The sequence below is a fragment of the Gopherus evgoodei genome, chromosome 24 (genome assembly GCF_007399415.2).
Source record: "Gopherus evgoodei ecotype Sinaloan lineage chromosome 24, rGopEvg1_v1.p, whole genome shotgun sequence".
NCBI lineage: Eukaryota > Metazoa > Chordata > Testudines > Testudinidae > Gopherus > Gopherus evgoodei.
Window position 1 is genome coordinate 6901656 of NC_044345.1, and position 23125 is coordinate 6924780.

Consider the following 23125-nt stretch of genomic DNA (forward strand, 5'->3'; position numbering starts at 1 on the left):
TATTCCTGCTGCTTTGGCCTCTACTCTGAAGCCCCCCTCCCAGCTGGCAGGCTCGGATCCTAACTTCCATAGGCGCCAAAATACCTTGGATCTGGGCATGGAGACCAAACCACCCATGTCTCCACAGTGAGGTGTGGGCCCCTCACTGTCCTTGTCCTGGGACACTCAGGGCTGCCTATCCGGCAATGGCTCCCAGGGCTAAATCCACTCAGAAACTGAAAAGGAATCAGGTGATTTTTGTGAGCTACTTGGGCCTCATCACCATGCTGTTGGGGCACCTCGAATGCACTTTGCCTCTCAGCCCCTCCACGAGACAGGGCTGTTAGCCCCATTGGGTAGATGGGAAACTGAGGCACGGATGGACTAGCCCAAGGTCACGCAGGGGTTAAAGGTAGAAGTAGGAACTGAACCTGGATCACTTTAGCCCCAGGCCTTAGCTCTAGCCACTGCACCATCCTTCCTCCATGCTTCCTAGGGGCTCTCCACAGGGCCAAGCTTGCTCTCTCGCGCATACTAGCTAGGAAGCAGTGTTGTGTGTGACCCCCAGCTCCCACACAGGGTCACTAAATCAAGGCCACACACCGCTGCACGGTAACGGCACCTGGAATGCCCCATGGCAACAGCAGGGAGAGAGTGTAGATCCTCCCACTCCAGAAGCCTAGCCCCACCCCGCTAAACAATGGGAGAATCCCCTGAGCTGTGTGCAGTACAGGGCTCATGACACAAGGCGTGCCATTCTGAAGCCATCCAGTAGGCGCACACAGGTCCCTGGCTCCCCCTTTGCTCTGTTTATGCAGGGCCTGTAACAATACGTCCCCACCCCGCCCCTCGTTGCAGGTCTCGAATTCGAGAGTCGATCAAACCGGGGAAATATGGCTACGGGAAGGTGCCCTTTGCACTGCCCCTGCACAAGGAGGTGGCAGAGGGGGGCACGCCACGGTTCAAGAGACCCAGGGCCCTCGAGCGACCAGCCACCGCCGCCCACCAAGACTCCCAAGCGCAAGGCCAAGGAAGCCCCAGCCGGAGAAGGAGCCGCCGGCCAAGGGCGAGCACCATCTGCAGCACAAGCAGAGGAAGGCCGTGCTGGCGGAGGACTCCATGCAGCTCCAGGATGGAGCACTGGCAGAGAACAGGTCAGAGCTGGCAGGGCATAGGGCGAGGCCCGGAAGTGGGGGAGATGGGCCCGCTCCACACCGCCAACCCCACACGGCCGAGCAGGGCAGCGCTGAGCCACTGAAGGCCGAGGCCACGGCCAAGCCCCACACAGGCTCCTCGGAGGACAAGGCGAGTCCTGGAGAGAATCGGGAGCCAGCAGCAGCACCCCCAGAGCCACAAGGGACCCGGCATCGCACCGCGGAGGGCACTCCCCAGCCGGGCCCCTCTCCCACGGAGCAGCCATCCCTGTTTGTTGGCTGGGCTCTGGCCAGCACTGTAGGGCCCGGCGGGGGAGAGCCAATGGCTCTGGAGGAGACGGGTTTGCAGGAGTCGCGCCCAAAGGCAGGAGCACAGGCACCCCTCAAGCGAGGAGATGGAGATGGGCCCGGGGACAGCACAGGGGGCACCCAGCAGCCTTCCCGCCCTGGGATACCCGTGGGAGAGAGGGCCCCGAGCAGCGGCCGCGCCCCTCGGCCACGGGGGGAGCTGCGCCTCACACACGAGGGGCTGAAGAACCACAGCTCCGCCTTGGAGGCGCAGCTGGTGCCCAAGGGACGCGGGGCAGGGGGTGGCCACAAGGAGGCACCAGAACTCAGCCACCCCCATTCACACTCCCACCGTCGGGCCACAGGAGCACCAAAGCCCAGGCCTGAGGCCACCCACCTGACCCAGCCAGAGGGAGCAGGCCCTGTCGACCCCCCCGCGCGCTCCCATCCCCACCAGCTGGCCAGGCCCCGTGCTCAGAGACAGAATGAGTACCGCCCCGGCGGCTACGGCACCCGGGCCTCCCAGAGCCTCTTCTTGGAACAGCCCTCGCGTCACCGGCTGGCAGAACCGGACATCTGGCTTCTCCACCGCGGCAGCCCCGTCCAGTTCCAGGCCAGGGGGCAAAGGCCCAGGCTCGGCCTGCACCCGGGCCCCGAGGTGCCCCAGTGGAATCTCTACCACCCCGGCACAGAGACCTTCCACTGCGAGGGGGAGAGCAAGCAGTTCAAAGCCTGCAGGCAGGAGGTAAGGGCCTCTGCTTTCCCTACAGGAACGTCGAATGCCTCCCCCTGGTGGGATTAGAACTTAGAGCCCCATGCTTCAAACCCGCTACAGGAGACTCTCCATTCTCCACTAGCAGTATAGGGCATAAGACACACAGGTGATCAGCTCTGCTTTCCTCCAGGAGAGGGCAGTGCTGGGAACACACCCTCACCCACTTTATTGCAGTATTAGCCACCCCATCTTACAGGCGAGAGGGAAAATGACTTGCCCAAGGTCATCCAGCCCATCGGGAAAGAACCTAGGAGTCCTGACTCCCTCCTCCTCCACTTTAACCAGCGGGACCAAACTATCTTGTGGGGCCTGCGTCCATTTAACAGTAAAAGGATTTGAGTCCATCTAGGGAAGTGTCCGCTGGCGAGGCTGAGAGCATCTGAGCTGGAAAGGCAGACGACAAGCGATTCGGTTGCTAATGGGGTTTTTTCTGCCAATTTTTGCTGCTTCTTTTTTTTCGGTTTAATAAACAGTGAAAAAATATACAAATGTCAGGCCCCGCCGGATCCAGGAAAGCCCGGCCACCGTGCTCTGAGAGCGCAGGGCTTATAAATCACCCGTCCAACTCGTTTATACAATGCCAGCCAAACCTCCCCCATTGGCTGGCGGGAACTTGCTCCTGTAAATAGCCATGTGGGGCTGGAGGCGCGGGACAGGGCCCAGAGCATGCTGGGAGAGTTACAGGGGCTGTTGGGAAGAAGTTATTTAGGGGCCCCATGTCTGGTGACTTGAGGTCATGCAGTTAAGGGGAGTGAGCCAGGATGTCTGGGTTTGCTCTGTGAGGGAGGTGCATTTCAGTGGTTAGAGCAGGGAGGGGGGCTGAGCAGGGAGTGTGGTTTGATGATTAGAGCAGGTGACTGGGAGGCAGGAGTCCTGGGTTCTGTTTCACTGGTTCTCTCTTGGCCCCGGGCTAGTAGTGTCCCTTCCCTTTGCCTCAGTTTCCCTCCTATAACGGGATAGTCCTCTCCTGCCTCACCAACTGCAACTCCAGGAACATTTTTAAAACACCTGCAGATCTTCACAGGGAAGGTCCCCAAGGAAGGCAAAGAAAGTGCATTCACAGCCCATAGCATCTTTCCCCCAGCTGAGGCCTCGAGGGCTTTGCTGACTCAAGGGATTGATCCTTTACATTGAAAGATTGTGGAGTGGGGAGGTGGCTAAGCAGTAAGGGGGAAAGGGGATGGGCAGAGAGTGGAAGGAATGGGGTAGGAGAAGAGGGGAGGATGGATGCCGGGGAGGAGAAAGAAAGGATCATGAGCGTTGCATGAACAATCTCTGATGAACAGCTGCCATGGCCCACCCCGAGGTGGCTGCATTTTGGCACTGGGTAAGCAGCCTCTGCTACAGCGTTGCTACATGGCTCTTAACCAGGTGCTGCCCTCCCATGCCCACCTCATTTCAGCAGTGCACAAGTGATCTCTGTGCAGCATTGCCGTGTGGCTGGTAAAGACCTGCCATGCCCCACCCCAGGGGCAGCTGCATTTCAGATCCCAGGGTGTTTGTATCTCATGCTGGTGATGGGCACTGATATAGCAATGCATGCCCCCACGATGGGTAGCAGTGTGGAGACCTGCGTGGCGTCTCCTAGTGCCATATTCAGCTGCATCCCAGCTCCTTTCCCTTCCAGCCATGCCCAGCCGACCAGCCCGATGCCCGAGCCGTGCAGTGCGCTGCCTTCAACACCCAGGAGTTCATGGGCGCCTCTACCAGTGGGAGCCCTTCACGGACGGTAAGGGACTGGGAGCCAGGACTGGGATGCGGTGTTCCCATGGTTACAGGGGAGCGGGGAGCCCAGTGGACTCTCTTTGCTCTGCCGTGGCTTGGCATTCCCAGGAGATGCCTGCGTCTCTGGTGGGCTGGCCCATACCCTCCACGTGTTGATTGCTCGGGCTGTAGAGTCGCAGGGTGAAAGATCCTTGCTCTCCGATGGCTGTCGCCCTGAGACACATGACCGCAGCTGGGGCCTCTCAGCTCCCGCCCCCAGGGCCGAGTGTGGCACTGCAGAAGGGCCCTGTGCTCAGGATTTTATCTCGGGGCTGTTGGCCGCGGCTGCTCTCGCTCTCTGGGTCCTTTCCCCTTCCCTTGCTCCCCCGCGGGTGCAGGCACTGCTCCCACCCTGCCTCATTTCTGGCAGCCGGATTTGGTCTCTGCACCTGGAGGACACATTCCCTGCAGCTGTTGGGCTTGTGTAGTCACACGGTGATGGATGGGCCCCAGCTGGGCCAGGGCGTGTCTGTCCTGTCGGCTCCAGGGTTACTCACGCCGACGGGCGTCAACAGAGACCCACGTGCCCGCGTCTCCTAGCCAAGGGAGTGGGTCAGGGAGCTGTTTGGTGTCGCTCGGCTGAGCCCGGCAAACTCGTTTCACTGGTGATGGATGCACCCTGCCCCACTCCCCTGGCTGAGCAGGGTGTGTGCAGGGTCTCCTTGTGGAGCCTTTCCCACCGCCTGGGTTGCTCTCTGATGAGCCGGTTAGTTCTCAGTGCTCATTTTGAAGCTGCTCGGGAGCGTAACCCGGGCTTGGGGTTTGGACAGGGGGCGGGCTCACACATGTCCTTGAGCATGGCAGCAGTTTGGGGGCTGGTGTGTGTGGAAGTGATTGCGTGTGTGGCATGTGAACAGGTGGGGCAAGGATGGTGCCTGGACGGATCTACACATATGCTTTGTGTGTGTGTCCCTGGCTGTGTCCACGGGCTCCTCGCACGTACTGCTTGGATCTGCATGTGTGTTTCATGCGAGCACGGACTGCGTGTGCCTTGCTGGCTGTGAACATGTCTGCAGGGAACTGGCTGTGAACATATCTGCAGGGAAAGGGCCTTTTGTCTCTTAAATCACCACCTCCAGGGCACTTTGGAAGCCAATTAGCTGGAAAACTTCTCTCCAAGGAGGCCCTTGTGCTGAGGAAGGGGGTGGAGGGTTCCCCATGCCGGGGGCTGGGGTCCCAGCAGAGCGCTGGGACATTCTCATTTCCTGCCTCAGCCCCTGACTCGCGCTCTCTTCCTTTCCCGTATGTCCTCAGCAGTGATGTGAGAGAGAGGGCACCGGCCCGAGGGGGGAGGGCAGGACCTTCACACCTCTCAGGTCTCGGAGGCAGCTCCAGCCGGACTGGATGAGAATTAAATAATAATTCACACGAGCACAGTGTCAAAGTTTGGAAAACACTTGTCTCTGAGTTGGAGATGATTCTGATCCAGAGAGGGTCTGGGGGCAGTTCTAATCTGGGGGACCAAGCACCGATCTGGGGGAAGTCAAGGGCTGGTCCCAATCCAGGGTGTGTGTGTCAGGGAGCAGTTCCCATCCAGAGGGGACCAGGGGCTGAGTCTGATCTGGGCGGGCAGGGTGATCTGGGGAGGCTATGGGCTTGGTTCCAATTCTGATCTGATCTCTCGGTTCTGAGCAGGGGCACTGGGGTCACTTCTAATCTCATTCAAACTTGTTCGTCCAATCACTGCTTGGAACCCTGGGGGATCTTCTGTTAAATCAGTGACCGCCTCTGGGTGGCAGGCAGCAGCTGTAACCTTTCTGAAATGCCGACCCCTAGGCCCCACGCCCCTCCCAGAACCAGAGATGGAACTCAGGAGTCCTGACACCCAGCTTCTTGCTCAAAACACTAGCAGCAGCTGATCTGGGGGTGAGGAGTGCCCAGGAAAGCCCCTGAGAGGAACCCCTTTGTGCCCCACAGTCCCTAGAGGCCGAGCCCCAGGCTGAGACATTTCAGCACCAAGCGAATTGGATGGAGAAAGGTAGAACCTAGCTGGGGGGGAGGGAGTAGAGATTGGAGTCAGCCCCTCATCTCTGTGCTGTGGTGCCACTCCACCCACCTTTCCTCCCCACCGTCTGTGCCCAGCTGCCCCATCCATGCCTCAAGGGCTGGCAGGTGTTTTTTGCCAAGTTGGCAGATCCAGCCTTTTCGGCCATAATCCCCTTTCTCATGGCCGATGGCCTGTGCAGTAATTGTCGAATAGCATCAGCCCCATGCCCGGTCTGTTATTCTATGTCCCGCCGGCGCTCTCTGCCCAGCTCGGTCCTCGGGCAGGGCAGGGGCGGCAGGAATCCAGAACCCACACTGGGTGCCAGCAGGCGCCCCACGCCTTGGGCCTGCTGGCTGGCTGCCTTCCCCGACTCTCTTCTTCGTTCTTTTCTTTCAGCTCTCCTTTCTGTCTCTGTCATTCTGTCCTTCCTTTCCCTCATTGTCTCTTCCTCCTCTCTCGTCTCTCTCCTCCATTCATCTTTCTTTCTTTCTTCTTTTTTTTTCCCCCAGCTGGCACCCACCAACCCTGCAGGACCCCTTTACAAACAATCCCCTGCCAGAGCCCCCTTGCCCACCCTGCTGGACTTTCCCTCCCCTGGCCACGTCCCCGGAACGGCCCTGGTCTAATGATGTGCATAGCAAATTGATTAAGCGCTGGAAGATTTATAACCAGCTGACGCTACACTGTTTGTTGTGCGCCAGGCTCAGCAGAACCAAGGGCTGTGCGAATCTGAGCCGCCAGCCCCTCTGCCTTCCCCGGCGTGAGGTGAGCCCATCTCACGGCTTCACCCCGCAGCCGGGGGCTTGCCCCTTCCCCAGGCCTTGCTCACTGTGGGTCTGGCACTGGGGGGGGTCGTTAGCCATCAGACTGCTGCCAAGAGGGGTTTGTCAGATTCCTTTCTAAAACCCAGCCAAGCAGGTGACAGCAACGTCTCTGTTATAACCCTTGTCCTTCTCTGGCCCCGTCTCACCGAGGATTTCAAAGCACTTTACGCAATGGGAGGCAGGGACCGACTATTTTACAGGTGGGGAAACTGAGGCACAGAGCAGGGGGATGCGACTGGCCCAGTATCACACAGCAGGTCAGTGAAAGAAACAGGCATGGAACCCAGGAATCCTGGTGCCCAGTCCCGTGCTCTAACCATGGGGGCCACACTCCCCTCCAAAAGCCAGAAATAGAACCCCAGGAGTCTGGGCACCCAGCCCTCCCCATCCATATCCCCAGGGCTCTGGCATGGGGTGTGCCCTCCCGCGTGGGACAGCCAGTTCCAGGGCAAACGGCTCTCTGAGCTCGCCCCAGAGCCGGATAGCAGAGCCCCGTGGGTGGGGGAGTGCAGGGTAGCTAACGAAGCCCTGAGCGTTCATTAAACAGTGTTCTCAGTGGGCACCGGCCCTTTCCCCACGCTTGGTGCCGCAGGCTTTACCCAGTTAGTACAAGGATGTGGCTTGTTAACGGCTCTGCGCGGCCAGGGCTGGACCAGCCGGGAGTCCATGATTAGCTCAGCTCAGTTGGGGCCTTTCGGAGGACAGGCCGTTGCTAATCCAGTTCCACAGCAGGATCAAAGGCAGCCGCCCCCGCCCGGCGCCTCTAGGGGATCATTTCAGAAGTGGAGTTGCTGGTGCCACTACAGTTCGGATCCGGTGCTGCCGTATCCCCAACTCCCAGTGATGGGCCCGTGGGCAAGAGGCTCATCCCTGTGGGTCGGGACCCAGATCTCCCATGGTGCAGGTGCAGCCCCATGGGTCAGGGGTCCAGATCTCCCGGCGTGGCCAGTGGAGTGGGGGCCCAGATCTCCTGGTGTGTCCCAGTGGCGCAGGGGCCCAGATCTCCCGGCATGGCCCAGTGGGGCAGGGGCCCAGATTGCCCGGCGTGACTCAGTGGGGTGGGGGCCCGGGTCTCCCTCAGCTGACCAACCACTCCACCCCACTGTGCTCTATTCTATGTGCCCCCCTCACCCCATCTTGCATTGTAGAGCTGGCCCTCTAGGTTTAGAGTCAGGCACTTTGATTTGGGGGACGAGGAGTTGTTCGGCTCTCAGCTCCTTCCAGAGGCTAAAGCTAGGCGGAGCCCATCCAGATGTGCAGGATCTGCCCCCCGTCCCAGCCCGATGTGCAGGATCCACACTCCCTCCCCTCATCCCATCCAGATGTGCGAGATCCTTCCCCTTCCCATCCAGATGTTCAGGGGCATGCCCTGCACATGCACTCCCCACAGCAGCTACCTTTCTACCGTCCATGCCCAGCCAGCCCTCGGCTGCCGAGTCCCGCCGGGGGGCGAGGACGTGAAGCATGAATAGCATTTCTGTTCAAACACTGTGTTCTTTCCAGTTGGCCGGGGAAGAGCCGTGGCCTCCAGCCGCTGAGACAGCACGTTGGGAAAATAAACCCTGGCTGGGTTATTATTATTAAAGGGTCCTGCTCTGGCTATTCCCCCTCCCCCTCGAGCTGGCACCAGAGGGCACCAGCATCTCTGATGGCTTGGTCTGCCAGGGGGGGATGGGGGATGGCGCCAGGTCATGTGCGTGATCTGAGGCAGAATCGGGGCCTCCCACCTGCCCCTCAGGTTGATGCCATGTGTCCAGCTGCTGGGACGCGCTCTGGCCAGCGTTAAACCGGCCCCGAAGCCCACAGCATGCCAGGAGAGGGAAGGTGCCAGGCTGGAGGGCAAGACAGGGTCACCCAGTGGGGATGGGGACAGAGCAGATCTGGGCTCAACCTTACCTCCACAGCACCCTCCCTTCCCCTGAAGTCTGGGGGAGGTCAGAACTAGGTTCGGGTCCATCTGGATCGGGGTCAGAACTTGTGGAGTTGGTCCATCGGCATCAGCACTTGGTGGATTTGGGTCCATCTGGGTCAGTATTTGATGGGTTTGGGTCCATCAGGATCAGAACTCGTGGGTTCAGGTCCATCTGGGTCAGAACTTGGTGGGTTTGGGTCCATCTGGGTCAGGGTCACAACTTGATGATTCTGATTCATCCCATCTAGTTCCAAATGTCCCACCTGAGGTTTCCACCCCCCTGGCGACAATTTGCTGTCTCATTAGACCCCCGAATGATACCAAACACCCCCTGCTGGCCCTCCGAGGGCTGCCTCCCAGCCCCTCTCCCTCTCACCCCTTGGACCAGCCTCAAGAATCAATCTTCCCTTAATGTGGTGGCAACCACGTTTGCCCCTGTCAGCGGGGTTTGAGCCCTGGCCCTCTGCACCTTGAGCTAAAGGCGTAATGGTCAGTTAGCAGCAGTAGTAGGCTGTTATCCTTAGTGAGGCCTCCCCTGTCCCCTCAGCTCCCAGTGCTACGCTCAGACCACACCCTCTTAAGTGGTATTCACCCCATGTTGGCGTTGAGTGCTCAGCAGCCTGGGGAGAGGGAGGGTCAGGCAGATAGCTCAGGAGGAGACAGACTGAAAAAGAGGCTGTAAATCTCTTGGTTTGACTGCAGGGCTGAGGGGCATCGGAAGTGTGCAGTCTCTAAGAATAGGGCCGCATCCCTTTAAAGAGTTTGTGAACCCGCTAGCCATGCTCACCATGCTCTGGACTGTAAAAGATGCCACGCATTTGCTCCTGGTGCGTTAACCGTCGTTCGCCCCCATCCATCCGTGTCCATCTCCCACCTGCGCTGTCCCACGCGCCCCCCTGTCGCGCCCGCCCTCGATTTACAACAGGAGTGGCCTGGACTCTTCCCGCAGCTCCACAGCCGGATTCAATCACCCAGGCTGGCGCAGGGCAGGAGTGAGGCCGGGGGTGGGGGATCTCAGGGGGCCCTGCAGACGTTTGCTTCGAAGTATGCGGTGATCTGTCAGGCTGGGGAGGTCTGCCAGGAATTGTAGTGTAACAACAAGCCGTGTTCCGCAGAGGGGTGGGGGCTGGGAAATCAGGTGCTGATGACCTTTGCTGGGGGGTGGGGGGGGGGATGGGGCTGCAAGAAAGGAGCTGTGCTATGGGCAGGAGCCCAGGCTCGACCTGGAACCGCCTTGAGACTGATCGGGCGGGGGGCAGAGAACGTGACATTCAGTGATTCTCAACCTTTTCAGGCTACTGTCCCCTTTTCAGGAGTCTGGTTTGTCTTGCGTACCCCAGGTTTCACCTCACTCAAAAACTCCTTGTTTACAAAATCATATCGAAAAATACGAAAGTGTCACAGCCACACGATTGCTGGAAAAAACTGCTTTCTCGTTTTCCCCCTATCATGATAAACTAAATCAACTGGAATATAAATATTGTACTTACATTTCAGTGTGAGGCTTGAGCCGTCTTGCATTTGCAAGACTTGTCTGAAGCCAGAGCCCCAGGCAGCAGGGCTGAAGCATGAAACTCAGCTTTACGGGGTCCCCTGCGGCTGGGGCTCCGGGTCAGTTGCCCTGCTTGCCACCCCCAATGCCAGCCCTGCATTTGCGAGCCCCCAGGTTGAGAAACACTGATCTAGATGAGTTGAGTACCCCTGGCAGTCCTCTGCGTACCCCCAGGGGTACACGTGCTCCTGATGGAGACCCATTGAGCTCAAGAGCCGAGGGCCAAGTCTCTTTACTGCCCTGTTTGCCCAGGGTTGAAGATCACGGGCCATAGTGGATGCTGGGGGCTGCGCCGTGAGACTGAATTGGGGGCGGGGAGCCTGGTGTCTGCTTTTGAGGTCACTTCAGGCATTGGGTGAAATTCAGAGGGGCCAATGTGATTGAGGAGCCGCAGGTCATTTTCCCAGGTGACTTAGGCGTGTCAGGCCTTTAGGAGCCTGGCTCCTGCAGTGAGAGGAGACGATGCAAGGACTTCGTTACACTGCAGCTGGGGGGTGACTGAGCACCTGCGAGAGGCCCGGGGCCACGTGCTGCAGCCAGGCACCCAGCTGCCGGGGAGACGTACCCCAAGCGTCACTGCATGCCAGCGGCTGGGTGGCTCTGGCTTCAGACACCACCGTGCAAATGAACATCCCTGCAAAGGTGCACCGCTGCCAGGTAAACCATCCGTTTGGCTCCCAATGTGAAAGGGCATGGTTTTGAGTATGTTGCGGGGTTGGTGACTCGGTGAATTCAGTTACCCAGAAACCACCCGGTCTTTCTGCCCTGCAATCTGCAGGGTGTGGAGAGAAGCAGCGGGGCTGGGAATCCAGCCAAGACCGAGAGGCCTGGGGAAGAAAAGAGCCCGGACGGACGGGACGTTTGCGTTGGAAACGGGAGAGCAGAAAGTCACCCCAAGTGATTAATGACCTGCGAAGAATGATAGTGGTGGAAAAAGAGGGGCGGTCAGCCAGGCTGGGCTGGAGTCTTCTCCTGCATTTGTTCCCCGTCCCTCCCTCTTCCATTTTCACATCTGTTCCCACTGCTTTATTCATCCCTGTTTTCTCCCTCCTCTCTGCTCCTCCCCCACTCCATTTTCCCTCTCAGATACCCAGAGAACCCCGGAATCTGCCCCTTCCCCACTCCCTGCAGAATGGGCCCAGAAGATGCGGAGGAGATCGGCTGAGGTCAGACCTCAAGGCTGGCCGAGAGCTGTGTGTGTGTGTGTGTGTGTGTGTGTGTGGTGGAGGGGTTATTCAGGTGAACCTAGAAACTCCCAGTTTCCAGCTGCTTCCCCTATGGGCAGACGCTGTGCTGGTATAGGCATCTCTATACCAGTATAACTCCACCCATAGCGGGGAGTGGGGCAGTGCTTTAACGGGCAGCTACACGATAGTACAGCCGTCGCGAAGCCAGTGCCTGTGGGGTGGGGACGCTCTGACGCTGATTTCAACCTGGCCCAGCTCCTGCTGGGGAAATGTACAGGTGCAAGTTAAACCAGGAAAAACAGTTTGACATAGAGATGGGCATCCGCACCCAAAAGCTGAACCAGTTTTAACGAAAAGCCATTTAACTGGTGCAGCTTCCGGCAGATCTTAAATTGACGGGACGAAGCGCACGGGGCCTAACCCACCTTTATACAGCGGTAACTGCAGCCGCAACACGAGATCTAACCCGCTTTATCCCCGCTGGTTTCAGAGGGCTGCAGGTAGGGGTTAGTCCCGTGGCTTAATGCAGAGCTGGAATGTCCACACAGCCTGCGTAGACCAGAGGACAAAAACTCTGCATAGATAAGCCCCTCGTTCCCTTCCTAGCCTTCTTTGAAGGGCTCTAGCAAAGGCATTGGAAAGTCGAAAGGGCCCCGTTGCCTTTTCTCTTATCTACTGTGATGCGGACGTGTTCAAAGGACGCGGGTCTATGCCAGCCCGCCCGCGTCAGGGCGAGACGCAGCTTGTCTGAGCAAGCAGCCGTTTGCACCCGCTTGGCCCTGATTGGTAACTGATTTCCCAAGGCGTCTGCCCCAAACCTTTCCGGGAGATTGGAGCCGGGTGGTTTGCGTTTCCAGGAGCTGGGCTCGCTGTTTACTTAAGGGCCTGCTCTGGCTGCTACCACTGCAGAACCAGAGCATCTCCTCATCTGTATCTTCCTCCCCTAACCTGCTTGTGGGGCAGGGCTACACTGTTATCCCCCTTGTAGAGATGGGCCACTAAGGCCTGGAAAGGTTTATAATGGGAGTGAGGCAGCCGATGACCTTGGCGGAGCTGGGCCTGCATGACATGAGATACAGGACACAGGTAAAAGAGCAGGGAATCAACCCCATCTCTTCTAAGTCTGAGGCTACTGCACTAACCACTGGGCCATCCTTCCTCCTCGCCCACACCCCGGTGACAAAGCCAGGCTGGGCTCTGGGTGCCATCCGGCCCCCCGGCAGAGCTGTCAATGTCCAGGAGATGCACAGAGCAGCTTTTAGAGTAGCCCAGCCACCCTGTTCTCGCTTTCCTGGGGGTGGCTGCCCTCCGGTCCTGGCCACGCATCATCCCGCCAGGCTAGGGATGCTGCAGGGAAAGCTTGGCAAGAACTGAAGGCTGGACATTGAAGCCAGACCCATCCCAAGCAGAACTAAGGGACTGATCATTCCAAGAGAGGGTGAATAACACCGGAACGAACTGCCTGGGGAAATGGAGACTTCTCCAGCTCTTGACATCTTCCAGGCTTTAGCCGAATGCAGATTTGGTGGCCAACAGAGGGGCTTTCTCTGGCCTGGGTTATACAGGAGGGCGGCCTGGAAGATCTAACGGTACTTCCGTGAATCCTGCATTGGCCCGGGCAGATGAGGCTGGCTTGGGCTGCTCCCTCCCCAGCTTTTCTGCCACAAGGGAGGGGGATTTCAGTCGAGCCACAGAGTGTAGGGGTGTAATTGGCCTGCGACCCTGGGGGAAATCAGAGCAGGCACATGCGCTCCACTGGGGTAAAGCCGGCATAAGCAAGAGGCGACAGGGTGAAAGCAGCTCCCCCTTCCCCCTCTGTATTATTTCTGCTCCCAGCCAATATTTGGATTTGTGCTAGACACGGGGGGAGTAGGGCTTGCACAAAAAGTCCTTTGTTCCCTGCCCCGCTATCAGCCCCAAGGCTTTGCCAGCCGGGGCTGCCAGGCGAGATAGGGCAGCGAAAGGCCAATCGCTGCACATCTGGGGGGCAAGGGAGGGAGCCATGTGGATGGGGGGAGGGGGGCCTTTGGTGATAAATCACCCCCGGAGCCGGCTGTTCTTAGTAAAATAAACTCTGGAAAATGTTAAAAAGTCTTGGCTGCTCCCCCACTCCACCCTGGCCTGGAGCGGGGCGGGGCTGGCAGAGGGGGATTAACCCTTCGTGGGGCAGCATGCAGCCTGGGGGTGGGTCACTTGGGAAGGACTAGACAAGGTGGGCATTCGATTGCCCCCTCCAACTCTGTTCATTACCGAGCCCAGGGAGGGGTTGGGAGGGGTTTGGACATTCAGCAGCGATGCCAAAACGCCCCGGGCCCAGCCGCCCAGTATTCAGAGCCGGGCTGGGCTAGCGATGGCTGGGAGATCTTGGAAACAAACTGGGGGGTGGGGTGGGTAGGAGCCCATAGCGGGCGCTCTTCCCTCTGAGTCAGTGCAAGGGGGGCAGAGGAGCTCCAAACCCCGTCCATCATTAATGATCCCCCAGCAATCTCCCCAAGGTTGCGGCCAATTCCCTTCTGGCCACCTGAATTCGCCAGCAGTCCCCTAGACATGATATTTTCTTTCCGGTCCTGTCCCAAAGAGTGAGGCACCCTGTTCAGCCCATCTGTGCCCCTGGGTGCAGGGCTCGCATCCTCCTTGGGCTCCCTCCGAGCTCTGGGTGGCGCACGCTGCCAACGACGTGTCTTTGGTTTCTCTGCAAGCCCCCGCTGGCTGCCAGTGCAGCCCCCTGGATACCCAGAGCGCACCCCCGGCCCCTGGGGTCTCTCTGGTCTCTACCTGGTTCGTTCCCTGGGGTCAGGCCCAGCTGAGTGGCTGCTTTTCACGACGGGCAGAGAGCCCATGCCCAGAGCTGGGGTTGGGGTGTGTGAGCCACCCGCCAGGGGCACTAGTCTGAACCTACCATCCCCATCAGCCTCATGTTGCTCCACCAGCTTGGGGGAGGGGGGGAATGCCCTGACCTGACCCCCTGAGAAGCCCCCTTAATCCCCTTCCAGGATATAAGTAAGCCCCCCTAAGGCTTGTCAGCTCCCCACCCCACTCTTTAGCTGTGCCCTGGGAAAGCCTCATTTTAGGGATGAGCAGGCGCTGGGTTGGTGTCAGGATGCCGGGGTCTGTTTCCACAGGGAGGGTGGCAGGGAAAGGGGGCAATGAGCCGGTCTGAGAGCTCTCCTGGGACAGAGCCGGGCTCCCGCTGGGGCTGCCCGGTGCCCGGTGCCCCCTGCTCTCGGTGGAACTCGAGGTGCTGCTGTCGCCCTGCCCGGGGGTTCTCCCCTTTCAGGGCTGCCCTGAGCCCTGGATCCATGTGGTTGCAGTGCGGGGCTCCCAGCGCTGCGAGCTGAACTGCCGCCCGGTGGGGTTCCGGTTCTACGTCCGGCACACGGAGAAAGGTGCAGGACGGCAACACCGTGCGAGGCCTGCCTCCCTCGACATCTGCGTGGCTGGAGAGTGCTTGGTAAGTGAGGCGGGGGTGTGGGAGTTTATATGCAAGGGGGAGCTCTGTGCCCCGGGACCTCCCCTCCCCAGGAACCACTGCTTGAAGCTCCAGGCTGTGGCTGGAGTTCAAGGGATAAAGGAACAGGGTAGAGGTCTGGCCTGGAGTGGGGCATGGCGATGTCTCTGGGTCTGAGCAGCAGGCTGGGAGCCCGGACTGCTGGGTTCTCTTCCTGGCTCAGCCACTAACAGACTCAGTGACATTAGGAGAGTGGTGCCTGTGCTCATGCCTCAGTTCCCCCTTCATCCAAAGGAGGAGCCAGGGGACAGGCCCCCGGGGGAAGGATGCTGGGGGGGGGAGAGCCCGGAGCCCTGCCCCACACAGCAGCCCTCACCCACCAACTCCGCTCCATCTGGCCTTCCCCCCACCCCCTGCCCCTCTCATGGTGGTCTGTCTGTTTTCCTAGCCCCACAGTCCCTCTTTGCCATGTACTCCTCCCTCGTTAACCCCTTCCTGACCTTGAGCACTGACTGCATGGGTATGTGGAGGGGTAATTTATACCCTGCATTTAACCTCAAGTTTAACATCTGGCCCAGCTCAGGTCCCCCTCCCTGCCTGGCTCAGGTGGAAACCCCCATACCTCCCAAAACTGGACCAGCTGTTAGGCTGCCCTGAAGGAGCAGCGGCACCTCTTGGCAGAGCAGGGTGCTCCCCTGGCTGCAGTCGGGAGCCCCCCATGCTCTGGGGTCCCTCTAGGTAACAGAAGGAAACGAGGCACGGCTGCAGAGGGTCCTGTGTTGGGAAGGGGCTGTGTGGCCAGCCAAGGAAACAGCGTGTGAAGGAGGGGGGCCGATGTGGTCACATATCTCTTGGCTTATGGAGGTCCAGCTAGGGGCCTGGGTGAGATGTGGGCAGCCCCCTGATTTAAGGCAGGCCCTGGTTAGTTTCTCAGGGGCTCACCTGGGAACCCTGCATTTGTGCCATCACCACCCCACCATGACAGGCTTGCTCCAGGGCCTATTCGGAGAGGTGGGGGGTCCCCCCAGGCCAGGGGGTCTGGCGGTGACTGTGTCGGGTCTCAGCCCAGCTCCTAGTGCGATGTGGGTTTGCTGCCCTCCTCCAGCCAGGCCAAGCTTCGCCCAGGGAGGGGGGCCCATAGAACATAGCCAGGGCAGTGGGCTGCCTGTGTCCACACATGGTGGGGTCTGTTCTGCACAGGGCTCACTGGCACGGCAGAGGAGCCAGGGGGCTGGCAGGGGGTGGATCTATGTGGCGGGGGGGAGGGTCTTGCCATGGCCCCATCCCATCTGAGTCCACACGCCTGTTTCTCTCTGGCATTCGCCCTGCAGAGCCCCGGCTGCGACTGGGGGTCCTGGGGTCCAACCGGACGCTGGACAGCTGCGGGGTGTGCGGGGCGACCACTCCACCTGCAAGCTGGTGGTGGGGCAACTTCAGGGACTCCAACGTGCCCCATCGGCTACCACAAAATCCTCCAGATCCCCTCAGGGCGCCACCAGGATCAACGTGACCGAGATGACCCAGAGCCCAAACTACCTGGGTGAGGGCTGGGGCAGGCCGGGGTGAGATGGGATGGGGAGGAACGGGGCTCGTCATCACCAGGGGACTCTTGCCCTGCATTGGAACTTGTGCAAGCTTGCATGCACACATGTTGCTATACACACACACACACATGCACCGGACTCACACTTGGCATACCCACACCTTGCATGCTACACACACAACGTGTATGCTTATAGGTGTGCACAGCTGTTGCTCACACATTTTGCACAAGCATGTGGCTTCCATATTGCCTGCACACTTCACACACAGGCATCACAAGCACATGCCTTGTACATGTGCACCTGGCTTGCCTACCTTGCACACTTGCATGGGTCTCATCTATGCACACTTGGCACTCATGTTTTGCAGGCTTGCTCCTTGCCCATGCCATCTCGCATGCGCTGCCCACACACCTTGCACAAGCATACTGCACAGATGCATTGCACACATGTGCCTAATACATGTATACCTGGCATGTACCTCTCCTGCATCACCTGTGCACTTTGCACATGCACACCTTGGGCACGCGCTGCACATGTAAACCTTGTGTACACATGCTATATCTTCATGCAGGCATGCCTTATCTAGACGTCACACACCCAGGCACCTCACACCCAGCTGAGATAAGGGCAGGCAGCTCTCCTGCTCCAGGGTCTCAGCTGATTGCCTGCATGGTCAGGAAGGTGTTTTGGTAAATTCCCTCCCATGCAGCTCTGTGCTCTAGGCAAGTGTGTATCCTCCGACACACCAGGCATTGGCGCCAACGAGGGGCATGAGCCATGGGGCAAGGAGCTGATATGATGGGAGAGCCCATTGCTCCCAGTGGAGTTTGGGTCCAGATTGGCACTTTGCAGCTCAGACCATTTTCTAATGGGATCTGGGACAACCAGTGTCATGCACCTACACTTGTCTGCATAGAGATGTGCACACTTATACACAGGTACACAGATATGTGCACATATGTGCACCTACACATGCACGTTTCACAGATACACCCACATACAGGCCATGCCCACACACACATGGACACACGGGTAACCTGAAACACACACGGACACAGATACATCCATGTGGGCACATAGACTCACAGATTCATAGACACACACGTGTCCTGTACAGTGACACAAAGATTTGCACACAGACATACACATGTGTAAACTGACACACAGAGACATATCTACACACACACCTGTACACTGACATACACATACACACACACCCCTATATACTGACACACACAGACACACACCCCGTACACTGACACATACAGACACACACACACCTCTACGCTGACACACAGATACACACACCCACACCACTGTACACTGACACACACACACACCTCTACACTGACACACACATACCACACACCTGTAGACTGACACACACAGACATACACATAACACATGTAAACTGATACAAACATACACACTTCTACACTCACACACACACACACACACCCCTTTACACTGACACACAGAGACATGCACGCAGCTCTATACAGGCACACTTGTACACCAACACAGAGACATGCATGCAAAATCTACGTGGACATGTGCACACATAGAAACGGACACACATGCACACGCACACATTGAGTGCACCTTTCACTCGCTGCCCTTATACCATGCGAGCTGCCCGGGCTCCCCCTTCTTGTCAGGCTGTTGCTGGGCCACAGCGTGGCAGCTCTCCCTGTGCCCCGGGCATGGGCTTCAGGGCCGCAGTCCATGCAGAGCACGCCGGGGTCTCGAGTGAGCACGGGGGGAGTCCTGGAGCCCACCCCAGGCTCAGGCTGCTCACCTTCCCCAACACACACACGCTCTGTGCTGCAGCCTTGAGGAGCCGCTCTGGGAAGTCGCTCATCAATGGGAACTGGGCAGTGGATCCCCCCGGGCGCTACGAGGCAGGCGGCACCGTTTTCATCTACACCCGACCGGGCCACGAGGAGCCCCGTGGGGGCGGAGAGTCGCTGACAGCCGAGGGGCCCACCACAGAACCCATTGATGTGTATGTGAGTACAGAGGGGCCTGGCTCCTGGGGGGGACAGGAGGGCTGGAGAACGGGGGCACCGTGTGCCCTAGAAGAGACTGGGGAGCAGGGAGGGATTCTGGCCCGGGGCCAGTGGGGAGCAGGACTAGGGATGCAGGGGTTGGGGTGGGGGGGGGATACCCAGGGAAGGGTGCTGGCAGAGGAGCAGCCGGTTGGCTCCATGCATGGCAGGCCGTTGCTGGCTGTGGTGGGAGAGACTTGGAGGCTGGCTGGGTGGCCTGTTGAATGGCAGGTGCCCCCCTCCCCTCACCCCCCAGGCGCCCTGCTCAAGCCGCTCTCTGTCTTCTCCCCCAGATGATCTTCCAGCAGGACACCCCGCGTTGCCTACCGCTTCTTCCTGGCGGGGGCCAGACCAAGACAGCCCCCGCCCGTGACCCTCCCAGCCATCGGCAGGCGTCAGTAAGAACCTCCTATCACCTTCCGGGGGGCCTTTACTCCCACCACCAGGGGCCCTTCCCCCATCATTCTCTGGGGACCCTTCACCTCCCATCACCCTACAGGGGGGGCCCATCACTCCACCCTAGGGGCCTTCCTCTATCACCCTATTGGGGACCCTTCACCCCATCATCCTCGGGGGGTCATTCCCCCCATCCCTCAGGGGGTCCTTCACTCGCCCCCAGGGCCCTTCACTCCCATCATTCCCTGGGGGCCCTTCACCTCCCATCACCCTCCAGGGGGCCCATCACCTCTCGGGGCCCTTCCCCCCCATCACCCCTGGGGGTCCTTCACTTCCCCTTGGGGCCCGTCACCCCCGTCATTCCCCAGGGGCCCTTCCTCCATCACCCCTCAGGGCCGTTCCCCCATCATCCCTGGGGGGCCATTTCCCCCTGTCCCTCGGGGGGGCCTTCATTCCCTCCCCAGGGGGCCCTTCCCCCCCCATTGCCTCCTGGAGCCTCCCCCATAACCCTGCAGGGGAGCCCTTCCCCCATCATTCCCTGGGGACCCTTCACCGCCCTAGTCACCCTCCAGAGGGGCCCATCACCTCTCGGGGCCTTCCCCTCATCCCCCTGGGGCCTCCCCCCCATCACCTCCCAGGTGGCCTTCACATCCCTAGTACCCCTTGAGGGGCTCATCCCCGCACTCCCCGGGAGGCCATTCCCCCCATATCACCCATCAAGGGTGCCCTTCTGCTCTCCCCTCCAGGTGCCCTGACCATGTTATCACCAGCGACCAGCTGGTGCCACCCACCTCTTACGATCACCCCATGGGGACCCGGCACCGGGGGCCAGCACCAGCCAGCCAGTCAAGAAGGACCCCCGGGACACTGCAGCGCAACGTCCGCGTCCCACCACTGCCGCCCCCACCCACCCCGCCCCGGTCCCAGGCACACGGCGTCTACTGGAAAACGGGTGGGGAGCACAGACTGCTCTGCCTCCTGCGGGAAAGGTGAGTGACCCCCCTGGGCCCCAGCCCCCTCCCCACAGCCTGTCCCCTCCTCTGCCCTGTCCCCCCGTGACCCAGACCCCCAATCCCCATCCTTCACCTTCCTTTGCCTCGTCCCCTGGATTCCTGTCCCCTCCTACACTCCGTCCCCCCATGACGCACCTCTCTACCCCCATCCTCCCCACTACCTGTCCCCTTCTTCATCTCCCTGATTCCTGTCCCCTCCTACGCCCTGTCCCCCCATGACCCACCCCCCACCCCCATCCTCCCTGCTACCTGTCCTCTCCTTCATCCCCCTGATTCCTGTCCCCTCCTATGCCCCATCCCCATAACCCATCCCCCTGATGCCCATCCCCCCCCACTGCCCTTCCCTCCACTTCTTGTCCCCCTGCTCGCCAAACCCATTGCCCCATTCCTCCCTGTTGCTCCTTTCCCCTGTGTCTACAACCCCAGGTTATTGGGGTCCCCTCAGCCGTGTCTATGACCCCTGTGTTATATGGGACCCTATTCCCTCTCCCCCCCGTGTCTCTGCAGGGCTCTGGCAGCCCGTGTTCCGCTGCGCCGCCCGACACTCGCAGGAGGAGGGTTGAGGAGGAGCAATGTGCTGATGCCCCAAAACCGCCGGCGCTGGACGAAGCCTGCAACACCCAGCCCTGCCCAGCCTAGTGAGTGTCTGCATCCCCCTGCCCCGGCCTGGCCAGCGCCCTCTGGGGGAGGCAAGACACAGGGCCCTGGGGAGGGAGGGCAGGTCCAGGGCTGTAGTGAAATGGGGACCCCTCACCCTGGGCTGTAGTGAGTGCGGGTCTCCCCCCCCCACGGAAAGTAGTGAGTGCAGGTCCCCCCACAGTTCTGTAGTGAGTGCGGGTCCCCCGCCAGTTCTGTAGTGAGTGCAGGTTCCTCCACCCCGGGCTCTAGTGAGTGTGGACCCCCTGCCCCAACCAGGGCTGCAGTGAGTGTGGGTCCCCCCACCCCACCGGATATAGTGAGTGTGGATTCCACCCCAGGCTGTAGTGATGTGCGGGTCTCCCCCCAGTTCTGTAGTGAGTGAGGAGTTCCCCCCCCCGGGCTGTAGTGAGTGCGGGTCTCCCCCCATTCTGTAGTGAGTATGATCCCCCCCCCGGGCTGTAGTGAGTGCGGGTCTCCCCCCAGTTGCTGTAGTGAGTGCGATTCCCCCCCCCCCCCAGGCTGTAGTGAGTGCGGGTCCCCACCTCAGGACTGTGGTTCATGCTGGTGCCCCCAGGTGCCGGTGCCCACGGCCACAGGCAGGGCCTGGAGCCCGGAAGGCCCCAGTGCCCAGCCCAGGCTGACCCTGACTCTCTCCGGCTGCAGCTGGGACATGGGCGAGTGGTCGGCCTGTAGCAAGTCCTGTGGGCCGGGCACCCAGCACCGCCAGGTCCTGTGCCGCCAGACCTACGCCAACCGCAGCACCATGGTGCACCCGCAGCACTGCAGCCAGCTGGACAAGCCCAGCCCCACGCAGCCCTGCCAGCTCCGCGTCTGCAGCCACTGGGAGGTGCGCACCAACTGGAGCGCGGTAAGGACGGGCCGGGGCTCGGGGCTAGCGCCGGGAGCTGGGCATGGGGGGGGACGGGGGCGGCTCCCTGCGCGGGGCTCGAATGGGGGAAGGATGGGAGCTGGAGTTCCTGAGGGATGGTGCTGTGAAGGGAGGGATGCCTGGGGGGTGTCATGAGGGAGGGGAGCCCCTGGGGGGCAGGGATTCCCCTCCCATCCCGTACGGGAAGAGGTTGTCGTGGTGACACCAGTCTCCATGGTGACACCATCTCCTGCTCCGCCCTCCCCCTAGTGCTCGGTTCTGTGTGGCCTGGGCCACCGGACCCGCCACATCCGCTGCATCAGTAACCATGGCGACCTGCTGAGCGACGGCGAGTGCAACGGTAGCCACCGGCCCCCAGCCAACGAGGCCTGCGACATGGGGCCCTGTGTGCGCAGCTGGTTCCACAGCGACTGGAGCAACACGGTCGGTGATACCACCCCCGGCTCTACCGGTGCCACAGCCCCTGCTAGCCCAGCCCTGCCCCCCAGCTCCACCGGTGCCCCTCAATCCCAACACACAGCCCCCCCGCTAACCCAGACCTGCCCCCCTGCTCCGCTGGTGCCCCTCAGTCCTGACCCATAGCCCCTGCTAGCCCAGCCCTGGGCTCTTGGAGCAGGGACAGCCCAGGCATGCCAGACTTTGCAGTGATCTTGCAATGCTGAAGCCCTTCCACTAGGAACAAGGGCGAGGCCCAGCAAACTCGTTTCTCTTGTGACCTGAGACCCTTAGAACCCAGGTCTCTGCAGAAACAAGGTTGGTGCCATGGTGACCCTCCCCCTACTCCCCAACCTGGCCCGGGCGAGTTCAGTGGGTTCCCTGTAGGAGAAGCTCCCTGCCCCAGGGCTGGGGCTGCTGCTCCTCTGGGGTCAGGGGCCAGGAGGGGCTAGGTGCCGACCCTGGCCGGTGGCTCCCTGCCTGGAGAAGCCCGACCGTGGCTTCCCTGCAATGCTGGGCAGTGCTGCTCTCTAGCGTCCCAAGGAGGGAGCGCAGCTGATAGGATTTGCAGAACGATGGATGAGAGCACAGGCCCTCGCCCCAGCCTCTGCATGGCCCAGGGAGCCATGGGGCCAATGCGAGGTGGATCCCTGTGTAATGAGCCAGGGTGTGGGGGGTCTGAACCACCCCAGGCTAGATAGCGCCAGGCCCCAAGAGTCCTGCGCTGGGAGGTGCCCGTCTCTCAGAGCCTGGCCAGGTTCCCTGATGGCATCTCTCTCCTGTCGGTCCCAGTGTTCGGTGGAGTGTGGGACGGGGATCCAGCGCCGCTCGGTGGTCTGTCTGTCCAGCTACGCCAACGGGCAGGTGGAGGAGACCTGCGCGGGCACCAAGCCGGCCGACATGCGGGCCTGCAACAGCGGGCCCTGCCACCGCACCGTCAAGTGGTACACGGGGCCTTGGAGCGAGGTGAGGAGGGGTACGGGCGCTGGGCCGGACTGGGTGGGAAAGCACCCTGCTCTCAGGACCAGGCCTGGGGATGCTTCTCTGCAGCCTCCTGGGATGGTTTGCACTCACCGTGGGGTATGTGTGCTGCACACGCGTGTGCCAGGCAGAGCAATCAGTGCTGTGTGCATGTGCCAGGCAGAGCAATCAGTGCTCTGTGTGTGTGTTCAAGGGTGTGCACATGTGTTGAGCTGTGTGTATGTGTGCCCATGCATAACAATCAGTGGGGCGTGTGTGTGTGACACATACCCAGTGTACAGGCCAGCCTAACGAGTAGCTGTGTCACCCC

At 60.3% G+C, this 23125-nt stretch overlaps 1 protein-coding gene across 1 annotated transcript in view; it reads left to right on the forward strand.

Moving 5' to 3' along the window:
- The window catches only part of ADAMTSL4 (ADAMTS like 4), a 57865-nt gene that overhangs the window by 30468 nt on the left and 4272 nt on the right, over nucleotides 1-23125 (forward strand). Inside the window, 22 exon segments of the mRNA XM_030542010.1 lie at nucleotides 838-948; nucleotides 950-1021; nucleotides 1023-2166; nucleotides 3824-3887; nucleotides 3890-3925; nucleotides 14734-14873; nucleotides 16202-16216; nucleotides 16219-16261; nucleotides 16264-16295; nucleotides 16297-16320; nucleotides 16322-16351; nucleotides 16353-16410; nucleotides 18245-18423; nucleotides 18756-18778; nucleotides 18780-18860; nucleotides 19605-19803; nucleotides 19805-19847; nucleotides 20379-20428; nucleotides 20430-20509; nucleotides 21174-21378; nucleotides 21649-21822; nucleotides 22627-22800. Of these exon segments, the coding sequence (XP_030397870.1) occupies nucleotides 838-948; nucleotides 950-1021; nucleotides 1023-2166; nucleotides 3824-3887; nucleotides 3890-3925; nucleotides 14734-14873; nucleotides 16202-16216; nucleotides 16219-16261; nucleotides 16264-16295; nucleotides 16297-16320; nucleotides 16322-16351; nucleotides 16353-16410; nucleotides 18245-18423; nucleotides 18756-18778; nucleotides 18780-18860; nucleotides 19605-19803; nucleotides 19805-19847; nucleotides 20379-20428; nucleotides 20430-20509; nucleotides 21174-21378; nucleotides 21649-21822; nucleotides 22627-22800 (2977 nt within the window).